Here is an 18,797-nt window from a genome sequence, read left to right as displayed (position 1 = left end):
TATACATTTCATAATTTTTTTATTTCTTTTTTTTCATATTCTCTTTCTGCCTTTATTAATCCTTGGTCATTTGACGTTGATATTGCTGTGGCGGTTGTTTTCCTTCAATTTTCTTTTTATTTTTTCATTATCTTTTTATTTTTTTAAACTCATATTATACTCTTCCTTTCTCTTACTTCATTTGCCTTCTTCCCTCCATTTTTTAATTTATACTGTAAATTTTCTTTTCTTTCATTCTTCACCATTTTTCCATTTCCTATTATAATTTCTTCTCCTTCTACCATCTCAAAATCATTTTTCTCTCTATTTGTCATCTCATATTTGTTTTTCCTTTCTTATAAGAGCCTTCATCTCTTTCCACCTTTATTAATACTGACTCATTCATTATTGATAGTGTGGTTGTAGTTGGGCGGGGGGAGATTTTTGGAGGTGTGAGTTTTGTTTCCTGGTTCTTATGTTTTGTTCTGGCAGCACCTGTATAATAGCATACAAGATGTGGTGGGCATCATGACTCTCAGTGAGCCAGCCAAAAAGAAGAAGCCACAAAAGAATGACCCCAAAACAACCAAAATCCAACTATAACAAGAGTACCCATACAAACAGAGCAAAGGGCATCCCAAGAGCATCCAGCTCAGGAGATCAAGAAGATAGCACAACTGAGTCACACAAGTTTCCCAGCATAGAAAGCCAGCCTATGACTCAGGGAGTCAAAGCATATCAATCCAATAAGTGGAAACAAACAAAATGAGTCATCTAAAATAGGGAGACAAAGAAATGAAACCCAATTGAAAGGAAGGATGAATCCCCAGAAATAGTGCTAAATGAAATTGAGACAAATTATCAGACATTGAATTCAAAATAATGGTTATGCTCAAGGAACTCAGTGAGAACTACAAGGAACTCAATGGGAACTACAAGGAGCTTAGTGAAAACTACATCAGCATGAAAAATCACACAGAAACTATGAATAAGAGCCAAGAGAAAAAGAATACAATATCTTGAATGAACAATACACTAGAAAGAATAAAAAGCAGGCTTAATAAAGCAGAGGATCGAATCAGTGAGTTGGAAGACAAGGTAGAAAAAAACACCCAGTCAGAACAACAAAACAAAAAAAAAATCACTCAGGATATTTATTCGGGAAGATGGTGGCGGAGTAGGACAAAGGATTTCACTTCCCTCCATGCACCGGAGAAAAACCAGGCTGATCTGTGGAGGAGCACAGTGGATAGCCAACAGGGACCCAGCATATAGGAAGGCAGGACTCCAGAAAGTGTAGCGGACATGGAATGACCAGAGGTTGAGGAGAGGAGACGACCGAAGATCAACAAGGTACGAGGGAACAGTGCAGAGGCTGCAGGCCCTCCACCGGGCCACGCCAGGGCCCTGGCCGGGCCGCCCCAGTCTCTGAGAGCCGAGGGTGGGCAACAACAACCCTGGGAGAGAACTAGTCACTGGCACCCTCCCTATCTGGCAGGGCGCAGATTGGAAAACACCAGGAGAGATCGGTTTCCCTGTAGTGGCACAGAGAGGAGTGGGCATTGAGAAGCAAGCCAGAGAGCTCTGATAACCCGTGGAGTCAGGCTGCGGTTTCCGGCTTGGAAGAACTGAGAGAAACCCGTGCGTCCCCTGTAGCCAGGGGTCAGAGCCTGGTCTGCCACAGACGCTACGAGTCTTGGGCTACTAGCAAGGCCCCTGGAAGAGAGCCAGCCATCAGCTCCATCCCTACCCAGCCAAGCATAGACTGAGAAGCACCAGGAGTCAGGCTGTGGCTGCCGACTTGGAAGAATTGTAAGTTGCCCTGTGTGTTCAGCCACAGCACTGGGAAAGGTCCGTGCCCAAGCCTGCAAGACCAGGAAAGCCTGGCTGGAAGCGCACGCCTTCACACCAAGCCAGGGCTGGGAAGCCTGCAGAAAAATCTGATCTCAGTGGGGCGCTCAAGAGCAGCGCCAGTCTGAATCTTGGGAGGGCACTGGTGAGACCAGTTGAGTTCACCAAGACTAGAGAAAGGCCACACTAATAGCCCCTCAGGCTGCTGCAGCTAGTGAGACCAAAAGAAAAGATTTGACCAGCTGGAAACCAACAATAAGAGTATGTGGAAGCAGAGAACACCAAGCAACCTGTAGGAGACTGCACCACTGAATTTCACAGGCATCCTACCACAGAAGTTCACACCATAAACCGAGGGAACGAGAACAGATCAATATAAGAAGCTGAGGCCAACAAGAAGAGCAACACAAACAATGGGAAGACAAAGAAACAATCCCCAAATGAAAGAAAAGGAGGAGGATTCAGAAAGAATGTTAGATGAAACAGAGGCAAGTCAGCTATCAGATATTGAATTCAAAGCACTGATAATCAGGAAATTCAAACAACTTACAACAAGCTACCAGAAACTACAGGGGAGCTACAGTGAACTCTCTGGAAATTATACCAACATGAAAAAGGAACTAGAAACCATCAGCAAAGGCCAAGAGGAAATGAAGAATACAATTTCTGAACTGAAGAACACAGTAGAAGGTATGAAGAGTAGGATCGATGAGGCGGAAGACCGCATAAGCAAGATCGAAGACAGGGTAGAAAGAATCTCCCAGACAGACCATTTAATGGAAAAGAGAATCGGAAAAAATGAGGAGAGTTTAAGAGAAAGTCAAGACAATATGAAATGTAATAATATCCGAATAATAGGAATACCAGAAGGAGAAGAACAGGAATGGAAAACCTATTTGAAAGAGTAATAACTGAAACTTTTCCTAATTTGATGAGAGAAAAAGTCACACGGATCCAGGAATCACAGAGGATCCCAATCAGGTGGAACCCAAAGAGGCCTACTGCAAGACACATCATCATTAAAAAGGAAAAACTCCAAGACAAAGAGAGAATCCTAAAGGCAGCAAGGGAGAAAAAGGAAGTAACATACAAGGGGGTTCCAATAAGGTTGGCTACTGATTTCTCAATGGAAACATTCCAAGCAAGAAGAGAATGGCAAGAAATATTCCAAGTAATGAGAAACAGAGGCCTACAACCAAGGCTACTTTACCAAGCAAGGCTCTCAATCAAGATAGAAGGCCAAATAAAGAGCTTCCAAGGCAAAAGAAGTCTAAAAGAATATGCCTCCACCAAACCAGCTCTACAAGAATTACTAAAAGGGCTGCTTTAAGGAAAGGAAGGAAAAGAGAGAGACGGAGAGGAACACAGGAACATAAATGGCAAAGAATAAGTACCTTTCAATAATAACCTTAAATGTAAATGGATTAAATGCTCCAATTAAAAGACATAGAATAGCTGAATGGATAAGAAAGCACGACCCACACATATGCTGCCTATAAGAGACATACCTAAGGTCAAAAGACCATCACGGACTAAAAGTGAAAGGATGGAAACAAATTTTCCAAGCAAATGGACAAGAAAAAAAAAATAAAGCCAGGGAAGCAATTCGTATATCAGACAAAATAGACTTCAAAAAAAGGGCCATAAACAGAGACCCAGAAGGGCACTTCATAATACTCAAGGGAAGAATCCACCAAGAAGACATTAACATCGTAAATATATATGCACCCAACATAGGAGCACCCAAATATATAAAGAAAATCCTAGAGGACCTCAAGAAAGATATTGACAGCAACACAATTATAGTAGGGGATTTTAACACCCCACTGTCTAAAATGGACAGATCTGTCTAAAATGGACAGATCTTCCAAACAAAATATCAACAAAGATATTGCAGCATTAAATGACACCCTAGATGAAATGGACCTAATTGATATATATAGACCCCTCCATCACAAAGAAGCTAAATACACATTCTTTTCAAATTAACATGGAACATTTTCAAACATACTACACATGAGAGGACACAAAAATAGTCTCGACAAAATCAGGAAAATAGAAATCATACCAAGCATTTTCTCTGATCACAAGGGACTGAAATTGGAAACCAACCCCACAGGAAAAAACCCAAAACACCCAAAATCATGGAGATTGAATGGTAGGCTATTAAACAATGAATGGGTCAAGATTGAAATTAGGGAAGAAATCAAATAGTTTCTAGAAACAAATGAAAATGAACTCACAACAACCCAAAACTTATGGGACACGGTGAAGGCAGTCCTGAGAAGGAAGTGCATAGCAATACAGGCTTACCTAAAGAAAATAGAAACATTTCAAACAAACAACCTAACCCAACGCCTGCAAGAACTGGAGGAACAACAACAAAGACAGCCCAGAGCAAGTAGAAGAAAGGAAATAAGCAAGATCAGAGCAGAATTAAATGACATAGAGACTAAAAGCACAATTCTAAGGATCAATGAATCCAGGAGTTGGTTTTTTGAAAAGATAAACAAAACAGACAAATCTTTAAGTAGGCTCATTAAGAAAAAAAGAGAGAGGACACAAATAAACACAATCAGAAATGAAAGAGGAGAGATTACTACTGATGCCACAGAAATAGAAGGGATTGTAAGAAATTACTATGCAGAATTGTATGCCAAAAAATTTGAAAACCTAGGTGAAATGGACAAATTTCTAGAAAAATACAATCTTCCAAAACTCAATGAAAAAGAAGCAGAAAACCTGAACAGGCCAATAACAGCAGATGAAATTGAAGAAGTAATCAAAAAAACTCCCATCACGCAAAAGCCCTGGACCAGATGGTTTCACAGGAGAATTCTACAAAGCTTTTAAGGAAGAACTAACCCCTATTCTTCACAGACTATTCAAAAAAATCCAAAAGGAAGGAAAACTCCTCAACTCTTTTTATGAAGCCAGCATCATACTAATTCCAAAGCCAGACAGAGACACAACAAAGAAAGGAAACTACAGGCCAATATCGCTGATGAACATAGATGCTAAAATCCTCAACAAAATATTGGCAAATCACATCCAACAATACATCAAAAAGATCATACACCATGACCAAGTGGGATTCATCCCCGGGATGCAAGGATGGTCCAATATTTGTAAATCAGTAAATGTAATAAATCACATAAACAAAAGCAATGACAAAAACCACATGATCATATCAGTAGACGAGGAAAAAGCTTTTGATAAGGTACAACACCCATTTATGATAAAGGTACTCAGCAAAGTGGGAATAGAGGGAGCATTCCTCAATATAATAAAGGCCATATATGAGAGACCTACAGCCAATATCATACTCAATGGGCAAAAACTAAAAGCTTTTCCACTAAGATCAGGAACAAGACAAGGTTGCCCACTTTCACCACTTCTATTCAATATAGTATTGGGAGTTTTAGCCACAGTGATCAGACAAGAAAAGGAAATAAAAGGCATCCAAATCAGAAAGGAGGAAACAAAACTGTCACTGCTTGCAGATGACATGATAGTGTATATGGAAAATCCTATACACTCTACCCAAAAACTGCTCAACCTAATAAATGAATTTGGCAAAACAACGGGTTACAAAGTCAATATCCAGAAATCAAATAGGAGAAGCAGAAATCAAGAAAAAAATTCCATTCGATATAGCAAAAACAAAAATAAAATACCTAGGAATGAACTTAAATGAGGCTGTAAAAGACCTGTATGCAGAAAACTACACAACATTGAAGAAAGAAATCAAGGAAGACACAAACAAATGGAAACATATAATATGTTCATGGATTGGAAGAATTAACATCATCAAAATGTCCATGCTACCCAAAGCAATTTACAGGTTCAATGCAATACCTATTAAAGTACCAATGGCATAGTTCACAAACATAGAACAAACACTTCAAAAATTTATATGGAACCATAAAAGACCCCGAAAAGCAGCTGCAATTTTGAGAAAGAAGAACAAAGTAGGAGGGATCACAATACCTGATATCAAACTGTATTACAAGGCCACTGTAATCAAAACAGCCTGGTACTGGCATAAAAACAGGCACATAGACCAATGGAATAGAGTGGAGAGCCCAGAAATAAACCCAAATCTATACAGTCAATTAATATTCAACAAAGGGGGCAATAACATAAATAGCCTTTTCAACAACTGGTGTTGGGAGAACTGGACAGCTATTGTGCAAAAAAATGAAACTCAAGCACCAACTTACATCATACACCATAATAAATTCAAGGTGGATAAAAGACTTAAATATAAGCCGTGAAACCATTAAAGCCCTAGAGGAGAACATTGGCAGGAAAATGTCAGATATTCCACACAGCATTATTTTTATTGATATGTCCCCTAGAGCAAGGGATATAAAGGAAAGAATAAACAAATGGGATCTCATCAAAATTAAAAGCTTCTGCATAGCTAAGGAAAACAGTATCAAGATAAAAAGAGAAGCAACTCTTTGGGAAAACATATTTGCCAATGATACCTCAGACAAGGGTTTAATCTCCAAAATATACAAAGAACTCACTTGACTCCACTGAAGGAAGATGAGCAACCCAATTAAAAAATGGGCAAAGGACTTGAACAGACACTTCTCCAAGGAGAATATACAGAGGATCCAGAGACACATGAAAAGATGCTCGATATCACTAGCTATCAGAGAGATGCAAATTAAAACCACAATGAAGGCCCTGGCTGGCGTAGCTCAGTGGACTGAGCGTGGGGCTGCGAACCAGGCAATCGCAGTTCGATTCCCAGTCAGGGCACATGCCTGGGTTGCAGGCCGGTTCCTTGCAGGCTAACTACCAGCAGGGGATGCACAAAAGGCAACCATACATTGATGCTTCTCTCCCCCTCTCCTTCCCCTCTAAAGATAAATAAATAAATAAAATCTTTTAAAAAAATAAAATAAAATAAAACCACAATGAGATACCACTTAACACCAGTCAGAATGGCTATCATAAACAAAGCAACAAACAACAAGCGCTGGAGAGGTTGTGGGGAAAAGGGGACCCTAGTTCACTGTTGGTCGGATTGCAGACGGGTCAAACACTATGGAAAACAGTATGGAATTTTCTCAGAAAACTAAAAATGAATGTGCCTTTTGACCCAGCAATTCCACTACTAGGAGTATATCCTAAGAACCCTGAAACACCAATCCGAAAGAACCTATGCACCCTGATGTTCATAGCAGCACAATTTATGATAGCCAAGAGGTGGAAGCAACCTAGATGCCCATCGTTAAGTGACTGGATCAAAACCCTATGGTACATTTACACAATGGAATTCTATGCTGCAGAAAGGAAGAAGGAACTACTACCCTTTGCAACATCATGGATGAAACTGGAAAGCATTATGCTGAGTGAAATAAGCCAGGCAGTGAAAGACAAATACCATATGATATCACCATTAACCGGAATCTAAACAACAAAACAAACAAGCAAGCAAAATATGACTAATGACACTCAAATACAGAACAGACTGACAGGATCTAGAGGGGAGAGGGGAGAGAATCATAGGGGGAAAGGGGATGGACTCACATGAACAAGTATAAAGGACACATGGACAATAACTAAGGTGAGGGGGGGGAAATGGGAGGGAGGTGGGGAGCACTGGGGGGCAGGACTGGGAATATAAGACAGAAAACTGTACTGGAAGAAGAATTACATAAAAATTAAAATTAAAAATAAAATAAAATAAAATTATATATATATATATTTTTTTAAAGACTCAGAAAGAACAAAGAGAGTTTAAGGGAGCTTCAGGACAACATGAATTATAATAATATTCACATCACAGGGATACCAGGAGGAGAAGAAAAGGAGTAAGGGAAAGAAAACCTGTCTGAAAAAGTAATGACAAAAAATTTTCCTAACTTGTTGAGGGAAAAAGTCATGAAAGTCCAGGAAGCACAGAGGGTCCCATCAAGAGGAACCCAAAGAGGCCTACTCCAAGACATATCATAATTAAAATGGCAAAACTTAAAGACAAAGAAAGAATCTTAAAGGAACCAAGGGAGAAAGAACTAATAACATAGAAAGGAACTCTGATAAGGCTGTCAGCTGACTTCTCAACAGAAACACTACAAGCCAATGGCACAAAATATTCCAAGTAATGAAAAGCAAAGGCCTGCAACCAAGACTAGTCTACCCAGCCTGCTCTAATTTAAAATGGTAAGTAAAATAAGGAGCTTACACACACACACACACACACACACACACACACACACACACACGACTAAAAGAGTGCATCTCCAGCAAACCAGCACTGCAAGAGATGAAAAGGAACTATTTTAAGAAAATGGAGAGAGAGGAGAGAAAAAAGATATGAACACAGGTACAAAGGGAAACATGGCAGTGAATAAACACCTATCAATGATAACCTTAAATGTAAGCCTTGGCTTGTGTAGCTTAGTGGATTGAGTGAGGCCTGAAAACCAAAGAGTTGCTGGTTCAATTTTCAGTCAGCACATGTGCTTTGGTTGTGGGCTAGGTCCTCAGTAAGAGACACATGAGAGGCAACCACACATTGATGTTTCTCTCCCTCTTTTTCTCCTTTTCTTCCCCTCTCATTAAAAATAAATAAATAAAAGTTTTTAAAAATGTAAATGGGCTAAATGCCCCAATAAAAAGATGCAGGGTATAGCCAAATGGATAAGAAAACATGACCTACATATAAGCTGTCTACAAGAGACTCACCTCAGAAGAAAAGATCTACAGAGGCTGAAAGTGAAGGGATATCCCTGGCTGGTATAGTTCAGTGGATTAAGCGTGGGCCTGTGAACCACACAATCGTGGTTCAATTCCCAGCCAGAGCACATTCCTGGGTTGCAGGCCAGTTCCTAGCAGGAGACTCACAAGAGGCAACCATACATTGATATTTCTCTCCTTCTCTCCTTCCCTTCCTCTCTAAAGATAAATAAATAAAATCTTTAAAAAAAAGAAAGTGAAGGGATAAAAAAATTCTAATCAAACAGACATTTTTAAAAAGCTGAGGTAGCAATACCTATACCAGATAAAATATACTTCAAAACAAAGGCCATAACAAAAGACAAAGGTCACTACATAATACTTAAGGAAATAGTCCAACAAGAGGATGTTGCCCTTCTAAACATATATGCACCCAACATAGCAGTACCTAAATACATAAGAAAAATCTTGGAGGACTTCAAGAAAGAGACTGACAGCAATACAGTCATAGTAGAGAATTTTAACACCCCACTGTCAACAATGGGTAGATCTTCCAACGAAAGAATCAGTAAGGATATGTGGCATTGAATGACACTCTAGATCAAATAGACTTAATAGATATTTATAGAACATTTCCCTCCAAAGAAGCAAAATATACACTCTTTTCAAATGCATATGGATCATTGTCAAAGACAGACCACAAGGTAGGACAAAAAACAAGGCTCAAAAAACTCAAGAAAATTAAAATCACATCAAGCATTTTCTCAGATCACAGTGGCTTAAAACAAGAAAGCAGTCTCAAGGAATAAACTCAAAAACAATCAAATATATGAAGACTGAATAACATGCTATTAAATAATGAATTGGTTAACAATGAGATTAAGAAAGAAATCAAAAGGATCTGGAAACAAATGAAAATGAATATACAGCAACCCAAAACCTATGGGATACAGCAAAGGCAGTCCTGAAAGGGTAGTTCATAGCAATACAGACCTACCTAAAGAAGAGAAAAACATCTTAAATAAATGACCTAACCCTACATTTACAAGAAGTAGAAGAACAACAAACAAAGCCTGGAGTGAGTAGAAGGAAGGAAATAATCAAGATCAGGGCAGAATTAAATGGCACAGAGACTAAAAAACAGTTCAAAGTATCAACAAATCCAGGAGCTAGTTCTTTGAAAAGATGAACTATACTGATAAACCTTTAGCCAGCTCATGAAGAAAAAAAAGAGGACCCTAATAAACAAAAATCAGAAATGAAAGAAAAGTTACCAATACCACAGATCTAAAAAGGATTGTAAGAAATTACTATGAACAACTGCATGCCAAGAAATTGAACAACCTGGGTGAAATGGATAAATTTCTAGAAACATTCAGTCTTCTAAAACTGAATCATAAGGATGCAGAAAGCCTGAATAGACCAAAAACAACTAGTGAAATTGCAGCAGTAATAAAAACAAAAACCTCCTGGCACATAAAAGCTTCACAAGCAAATTTTAGCAAACATTCAAGAAGAACTACCTCTTACTCTCAAACTATTCCAAAAAATTCAAGAAAAGACTCACAAACTCTTTTTAAACACAACCAGTACTATTCTAATTCCAAAACCAGGTAAAGACACAACAAACAGAAAACTATAGGCCCATATCTCTGATGAACAAGAATGCTAAAATCCTAAAGAAAATATTGGCAGTATGTATCCAGCAATATGTTAAAAAGATCATACACAATGATCAAGTGGGATTCATCCCAGAGATGCAAGGATGGTACAATACTCACAAATCAATAAATGTGATACAGCACATAAACAAAATGAAGAACAAAAATCACATGATTATATAAATATATGCTAAAAAACATTTGATAAGGTACAGCACCCATTTATGATAAAAACACTCAGCAAGGTGAAAATAGGGGGATCATACCTCAACATAATAAAAGCCATATATGAGAAAGCTACTGCCAATATCACACTCAATGGGCAAAATCTAAAAACTTTCCTTTTAAGATCAGGAACAAGACTTAGAGTGCCCACTTTCACCACTCTTATGCAACATAGCACTGGAAGTTTTAGCCATAGCAATTAAACAAGAAAGAAAGAAAAAGCATCCACATTGAAAAGAAGTAAAACTGTCATTATTCGCAAATGACGTGATACTGTACATAGAAAACTTTGTAGTCTCTACCAAAAAACTATTTGACCTAATAAGTAAATTAGGCAAACTGACAAGATATAAACTCAATATTCAGAAACTGATGGCATTTTTGTACGCCAACAATGAACTAGGGAGGAAATCTCATTTACTATAGCAACAAGAAAAATAAAGTGCCTAGAAATAAATTTAACCTAAAAGGTAAAAAACCTGTACTCAGAAACCTATAGAACACTGAAGAAAGACATTGAGGGAGACACAAATAAACGAAAGCATATATCATATTCATGGATTGGAATAATTAACATAACTAAAATGTCCATGCTACCCAAAGCAATCTACAGATTCAACATAATTCTGTTAAAATACCAATGACATATTTCACAGATACAGAACAAATATTTCAAAAATTCATAAGGAACCAAAAAAGACCCTGAATAGCCTCAGCAATCTTGAGGGAATAAGAACAAAGTAGGAGAGGTCATAAGACCTGATATCAAACTATACTACAAGGTCGCTGTAATTAAAACAGCCTGGTATTGCCATAAGTACAGACACATAGATCAAGGGAACAGAATAGAGAACCCAGAAATAAACCCAAGTCTCTATTGTCAATTAATATTTGACAAAGAAGGCATGAGCATACAATGGAGTAAAAATAGCCTCTTCAACAAATGGTGTTGTGAGATCTGAATAGCTACATGCAAAAAAGTGAAACTATACAACCAACTTACACCACACACCAGAATAAACTCAAAGTGGGTAAAAGACTTAAATATAAGTTATGATACCATAAAAATCCTAGAGGAAAACATAGGCAGTAAAATTTCAGCTATGCCGCATAGCAATATTTTTGCCAATGTATCTCCTAGGGCAAGGGAAAGAAAGGGAAAATAAACAAATGGGGCTATATCAAATTAAAAAGCTTCTGCATGGCTAAAGAAAAAATTATTAAAATGAAAAGGGAACCAACTGTATGGGAAAATATATTTGCCAATTATATCTTGGACAAGGGTTTGATCTCAAAAATATATAAAGAACTCATACAACTCAACACCAGGGGAAAAAAACAATCCAATTAAAAAATGGGCAAAAGACTTCCAGCTAAGATGGAGGTAGAAACCCTTTACCTCCTGCACAACCAAAAGGAGGATAACAACCAATCTAAAATTGATAAACAAACAAAAATGCCAGAAAATCAAACTGCATGGAACTCTGACAACCAAGGAATTAAGAAAAAATCATCCAGAACAACCAGACCAGTAAGGTGGCCAACTCAGAAAAAACGCAGCAAGACAGCTGGGGGGTGGGGGATGGGGCTGACTGCTGAGCTCCACAGAGCTGCCCAGGAGGGGCTGACCTAAGGCAAAAACTGAGACTCAGAACTGACTGTGGGCTAAGGCTGGGGTTGCCACAGTGAGAGATACCTCCAGTCTGTTGGAAAGTGCACTACAGACAGGATGCATCGTTGCCTCTCTGACCCCTTCCCCACAGGCAGCCCCTAAGCAGCAAAGAGGGTTGCCCCTGCCTGGGCGAATACCTAAGGCTCCACCCCTTAAAACTTAGCAGGTGCACCAAGACAAAGAAATATGGCCCAAATGAAAGAAATAAGCAAAACCTCAAAACTAAGCAATGAGGAGACTGCCAACCTATCTGATGGAGAATTTAAAGCCCTGGTAATCAAAATGCTTACAGAACTGACTGAGCTTTGTCAAAACAATGAAAGAACAAATGAAAGATACCCAAAATGAAATAAAGCAAAATATTCAGGGAACAGTGACAAGAAGAAAACCAGGATTCAAAGCAGCAGTTTGAAACAAAAGGAAGAAATCAACATCCAACTGGGTCAGAATGAAGAAACAGGAACCCGCCAAAATGAAGAGAGGCTGAGGATTCTCTGGGACAACCTGAAATGTTCTAATATCCAAACTATAGGGGTGCCAGAAGGAGAACAACAACAGCAAGAAATTGAAAACTTCTTTGAAGAAATAATGAAGAAAAACTTCCCCAATCTGGTGAAGGAAATAGACTTCCAGGAGGCCCAGGAAGCCCAGAGTCCCAAAGAAGTTGGACCCAAGGAGGAACAAGCCAAGACATATCATCATTAAGTTACCCAAGATTAAATATAAAAAGAGAATCCTAAAAGCAGAAAGAGAGAAGGAGACAATTACCTACAAAGGAGTACCCATAAGGCTATCAGCTGATTTCTCAAAAGAAACCTTACAGGCAAGAAGGGGCTGGAAAGAAGTATTCCAAGTCATGAAAGGCAAGAACCTACATCCAAGATTACTCTATTCAGCAAAGCTATCGTTTAGAATGGAAGAGCAGATAAAGTTCTTCCCAGACAAGGTCAAGTTAAAGAAGTTCATCATCACCAAGCCCTTATTATATGAAATGTTAAATGGGACTTATCTAATAAAGAGAAGATAGAAAATATGAACAACAAAATGACAAAAAAAAACTCACAACTATTAACAAATGAACCTAAAATAAAAGAAAAACAAAAACTAAGCAAACAACCAGAACAGGAACTGAATCAGAGAAATGGACATCACACAGAGGGAGGTCAGTGGGGAGAGGGAAGGGAGGGATGTGGAGAAAAGGTACAGGAAAGGAGAAGCGTAATTAGTAGGCATGAAATAGATGGGAAAAGATAAAAATGGTATCAGAAACAGAGGGCTCAAAGAACCTATATGTACAACCCATGGGTATGAACTAAGGGGGGGTGGATGCTGGAGGGCTGGGTGGTCAGGGTGGAGAGGGGATAAAGAGGAAAAATTGGGAAAACTATAATAGCATAATCAATGAAAAATACTTAAAAAATGGGCAAAAGACCTGAATACACTTCTCAAAGGAGGATATCCAGATGGCCCATACACGTATGAAAAGATGCTCAACATCACTAGCCATCAGAGAGATGTAAATTAAAACCATGATGATATATCACTGCACACCTGTCAGAATGGCTATCATTAATAAATAAACAGAGAATAATTGCTGGCAAGGATGTGGGGAAAAGGGAACCTTGTGTACTGCTGATAGGAATGCAAACCAGTGCAGCTGCTGTGGAAAACAGTATGGAATTTCCTCAAAAAATTAAAAATGGAACTGCCTTTTGACCTAGTGATTCCACTGCTGGGAATATACCCTAAGAACACTGAAACACCAATTCAAAAGAACTTATGTATCCCTATGTTCATAGCTGCACTATTTACAGTAGCCTAGTGCTGGAAACAGCCTAAGTGCCCATCAGTAGATGATCAGTAAATGGATCAAAGAGCTGTGGTCCATTTACACAATGGAATACTACACAGCAGAAAGAAAGAAGGAACACCTACCTTATGCAACAGCATGGATGGAACCGGAGAGTATTATGATAAGTGAAATAAGCCAGTCAGTGAAAGAAAAATACCATATGATCTCACTTATAAGAGGAATCAAATAAATAAAATAAAATAATGAGCAAAATAGACTCAGAGGCATGGAAACATGGAACAGACTGAAAATGACCAAAGAGGAGGTGGGTGGGGAATGATGACAGAAAGAAGGAGAAGGGACTAGTCAAAGAACATGTATGAATGACCCATGGATGTGGATAACAGTGTGAGGATTGAGTGTGGGAGTGGGGGTGAGCTAGAAAGATGAAAGCAAAGAGGGGGAAACTGGGACAACTCTAATAGAATTACAATAAAAAACTTAAAGAAAAAATACTGAAAATAACATGCTTAACTATACACTTAAAAAAAAACATTATTGTGCTATTGCGTTTCTCACAGTATAATTAAAAGTGAAGAAAAATACTTCTTGCATGCATAACTGAGATACTGATAATTATATTCAAAGATCCACTCTCCTGTTTTCCTTGTAGCAACAGAATCCCACAAGTCTAAGCTGAGTTGATGGCCTCTGAGGAAGGACTACAGGAAGATGTGACTATGGACTGGGAGCCAAAGGAGGGTAAGCAGAAGGAAGTGTGGGACTTGCAGGTCATATCCTTAAATAAGAAAGTTTATTATTTAAGCCCTTCACTTTCTCTTTTCCACAACACCCTCCCTTAGGTTAGATAATAGACATGTTGTGTCAGACATGTGGCAACAACTCCCTAGAGAATAATAAAACAACAAGATAGAAGGAACTTGGGCCTCTGGAAAGGCTTTTGAAATAGACCCTCTCACTTAGTAGTGGACTATTACATAAGACAGAAATAAACTAAATTGTTTCAGCAGTGTTATTTGGGGTCTCTTTGTTACAGCAGCTCAACTTATATCCTAATACACTATGTCTCTATCAAAGAGGAAAAAATGAATGATAGACAAAGAGCTTGTATCATGTTTCAAGAAAAACTGTACAGAACACATTTCTTTGAGGAAGTGAAAACTACCTCTCCACCTAGCCCATTTCTCCAACTTACCTGGCCTAAGTTTGCAATCCCTGAGCACTGAGAGGGGAACATATACAGATGGGTCCCAGGTACATACCTGCAGGCTGGGGATGGTGAAGGCAACATTCCGTGAATTCAGGTAGGCCAGGATTCTGTGGGACAGGTCTGATGTCCACATGTGGGAGCTTCCATCAAAGACAGGTGGGAGAAGGTCATGATGACAGTTTCCCTATGACGAGTAGTTCTCCTACTAGCTCAGTGATCATGGGACCAGAGTTCACAGAAGATGGTGAGATGTGGCTAGGGATGCTAGAAACTTTATGTATGAAGGTAGGAGAATTGTTAATCTAGCACAATGGGTAGGCAGTGAGGGGGATTTTCCAATTCTAGAAATCCACCTGGATCCCATTCTCTCAAGAACAATTATCAATCTCTGAGCTTTGCACAACTTTATAATCCCCATAACAGTCAACTTAAATCAACTACAATCAAACAGATGAATTTAGAAAGGTGCCCTTACTAAATTAAGTCTAAAAAGTATATGCTGCCCTGGCTGGTGTGGCTCAGTGGACTAAGGGCTGGCCTGTGAACCAGAAACGTCACCTGTTCAATTCCTAGTCAGGGCACATGCCTGGGTTACAGGCCAGTCCCTGGTTGGGGGTGTGTGAGAGGTATCCAGTCGACATCTCTCACACCAATGTTTCTCTCCTCTTTCTCCCTTCCCTCAAATAAATAAATAAAATCTTTTTAAAATAATAAAAATAAATAAAAAGCAGATGCTGTGTGAACTGTGAGATGCTGGAATAGCATTGTGAAGAGGAGGGGTTCAAAACCTGGACTTAAATGTTGGCTCAATCACTTAATTTTGTGGCCTTATATAATTTATTGAATTGTCCTGTGCTTCAATTTACCTTTTTATGTTATACAGCTAATGATTGTGAGGATTCAATATGCTCACCCATGTAAAGTGCTTAAAGCAGTACCCAATGCATAAAAAATGCACAGTTTGATTCATAATAGCCAAATAATTGAAAACAAATGAAACATCTAACAGGTGAAAGGTTCAACAAATATGGCACACCCATTCAATGGACTACCACTTGTCAGTAAAAAAGAGGTGAGTCAGGTGTTTGCTTCCAGATATAGTAGAATAACTGATGATAAACCCTCCTGCCATAAGCCATTTAAAGTCCTTTTATAATCCCATTTTTGTTATAAGTAGAATAATGAATAAATATTTAGTCTGAAAGAATATATACAAAACTATCAACTGGAGTTATTTTAGGGAGAGGAGTTTTATGGGGATCTATCACTCTCACATAATTGGGTGCTCCTGCCATGAGACCCAAGGCCTCCATTTCTTCTCCTTCAGAATACTCATCATGTTAGAACAATCTATAACATCTCTCTTTCCACCAGACACTCCAGTGCCCTGCCTCATGGCCCGGTATCTAACACTGGCCCACCTGCAGTACATAACAAACCCGGGTGAAGGCAACAGACTGCAGAGCCCAGTTGCTGGGTACATACTGCTATGCCACCACTTCCCTGCTATATGACCTTGATTCACCCTCTTGGGCTTCAGTGTCATCATTCTGTCTAATGGGATAAGAATAGGATCGATCCCACGGTACCTGCAAGAATTAGATGTCTTTCTATGCATAAAGCACTTAGAACAATACGTCCTACACAGTAAATACTCAGTAAATGTTAGCTCCTATGCTACAGCAGAGAGGAATGAAAGTCTGTGGAACAAATGTGTCTACTTGACAAAAGCCACTTGTGCTGTGGTTGACATATTTGTATAAGCATGTATTGCTTTTTACAATTAAGAGACTTTCATTAAGAGTTTTTATTAAAAATCTATTCCATCCCATGTCCTTCCCTCTAGGGCCAGTTACCTTTGAAACTGTATGAGATCCAGTAATGCTATAATAAAAATAAAATGAAAAGACAGTTTAAAAAGGAATCATTCCAGAGAGATCACAGTCACATTCTGTGTGAAATTTTTAGAAGCAGCAAGTAGGAACAGAGTGTAGACATTACCCATCAGATAGTTTCCATCTATTATTTCTTCCTAAAAGGCAAAGAGAAAAGATCAAGTATAAAATCCAAACACAGGCTGTCCCAGTAGAAAAGGTTTGGGTTTTTTAAAAAAAATGGAATACTCACTGCCATTTTTTGCAACAATGGATGCAAATCTGTAAGAAAGCCAATGAATGTATAACTAGAATTATATGACCTTCAAAGATACAAATGTGGGTTAGGAAAAAGAATCCCCCTAAAAAGTCAGTGATGAAGAAAAATTTTAGTGGGTTTTAATTATACCTGCACTTATATGTGCTTAATGTGAGAAAACCTTGGTTTGAAAACCCTTTTAAAATAATTGTGAAAACCCTACATGCATGTTCTCACACATGCACCCGTGTAAACACACTGTCTCCAAAATATTTTACAATAGCACATTACAAACCTAAATTGATCCATCCCCACTTGATTCCCTAAGATGTATGGAAACCATGACAGACTCTTCCTCCCTCGAAACTTACCCTGCCTGGAATTTGGAACTCTGAGACTTGCCACTCCATAGCTCAGAAAAAGGAATAGAAGAGCGTATGTCCTAGGTTCCTGAGACATCCTCCTGTGGTTAATTCAAGCATAAAAATAATTCAAGTTTGATTCCTTAGATATATTTAAGAACATTCAGAAGACAAGAGGGAAAGACAAATAGACCCAGAATCCCTAGTAATTAAAAAAAATAACTTTAAAATTCCATCTACTTTGCTCCATCTAAACCCCTATCCTAGTCTAAGACATAATCATCTCTCTCCTATTTAAATTCTTTCCCTCTCCTCCATTCCCCTCAAACAAGAAAAGAGGAGTGCTTAAAAGCATGGGTTCTGTTACATCAGACAAAGGATTTATATCCAGAATTTAAAAAGAACTCTTCCAATTCAGTGAGAAGAAGATAAGCCAATGGGGAAAATGGAGAAAACTTAAACTTCATTTTAAAAAATACAAATGGCCAATAAACACATAAAAGATTATAAACATCATTAGTTACTGGAACATGAAAATTTGACCAACAATGAGCTATCACTACTTACCCACTAGAATGACTAAAGGTTTAAAAGACCGATAATGCCAAGTACTGGCGGTAATGTAGAGCAACAAGAACTCTTATGCACACATTGCTGATATGCTATGTTGGAGAACTGTTTGGTAATGTCTTAAAAGTTAAATATACAATACTGTATGACCCAGAAATTCAACCCCTACATATTTACTAAAGAGAAGTTAAAACATATGTCCATACTTGTCCAGTTTCATTCATCAGAGCCAAAAACTGGAAACAACTCAAATGTCCAACAACAGGTGAAAGATTAAACAAATATGGCATATTCACTCATGAAATACCACGCATCAGTAAAAAAGAAACAAGTTGAGCATATGCTTTCAGCTATGATGGAGTCATTGGCAGTAAATAAAACCTCCTACTTTGAATAATTAGAAAACCAACCAAAACATACAAAGATTTTTAGAAATTGGACAATAGGTAGCACAAGACTGAGATTCCTGAGAGAAGGGAAACTATGAGATAATAAAAAATATAGATCAGTCTCTGTCCCTGGTTCCTGCACAGGGTTCCTAAAATCCTTGTAATTTCCTGAGTGATGAGAGCACTGGGAGCATCTTTCGTTCTGTTAGATGACTTTGGGTGGGCTTCTGGATGGG

At 38.5% G+C, this 18,797-nt stretch overlaps 1 protein-coding gene across 1 annotated transcript in view; it reads right to left on the bottom strand.

Moving 5' to 3' along the window:
* OTOA (otoancorin) overlaps positions 1–17,699 on the bottom strand; it is an 85,149-nt gene extending 67,450 nt beyond the window's left edge. The window contains exons 1-5 of the mRNA XM_037028424.1: positions 17,612–17,699; positions 17,235–17,263; positions 17,109–17,139; positions 16,964–16,991; positions 15,160–15,247 (exon numbers count right to left, since the gene is read on the bottom strand). Coding sequence (XP_036884319.1) covers positions 15,160–15,247; positions 16,964–16,991; positions 17,109–17,139; positions 17,235–17,263; positions 17,612–17,699 — 264 coding nt within the window. The remainder of the gene's footprint in view (positions 1–15,159; positions 15,248–16,963; positions 16,992–17,108; positions 17,140–17,234; positions 17,264–17,611) is intronic.
* Between the last annotated feature and the right edge of the window lie 1,098 nt (positions 17,700–18,797).

Source organism: Sturnira hondurensis, unplaced genomic scaffold, assembly GCF_014824575.4.
Source record: "Sturnira hondurensis isolate 20B ecotype Veracruz unplaced genomic scaffold, ASM1482457v3 Scaffold0019865, whole genome shotgun sequence".
NCBI lineage: Eukaryota > Metazoa > Chordata > Mammalia > Chiroptera > Phyllostomidae > Sturnira > Sturnira hondurensis.
This window is presented reverse-complemented; position numbering and strand designations above follow the sequence as displayed.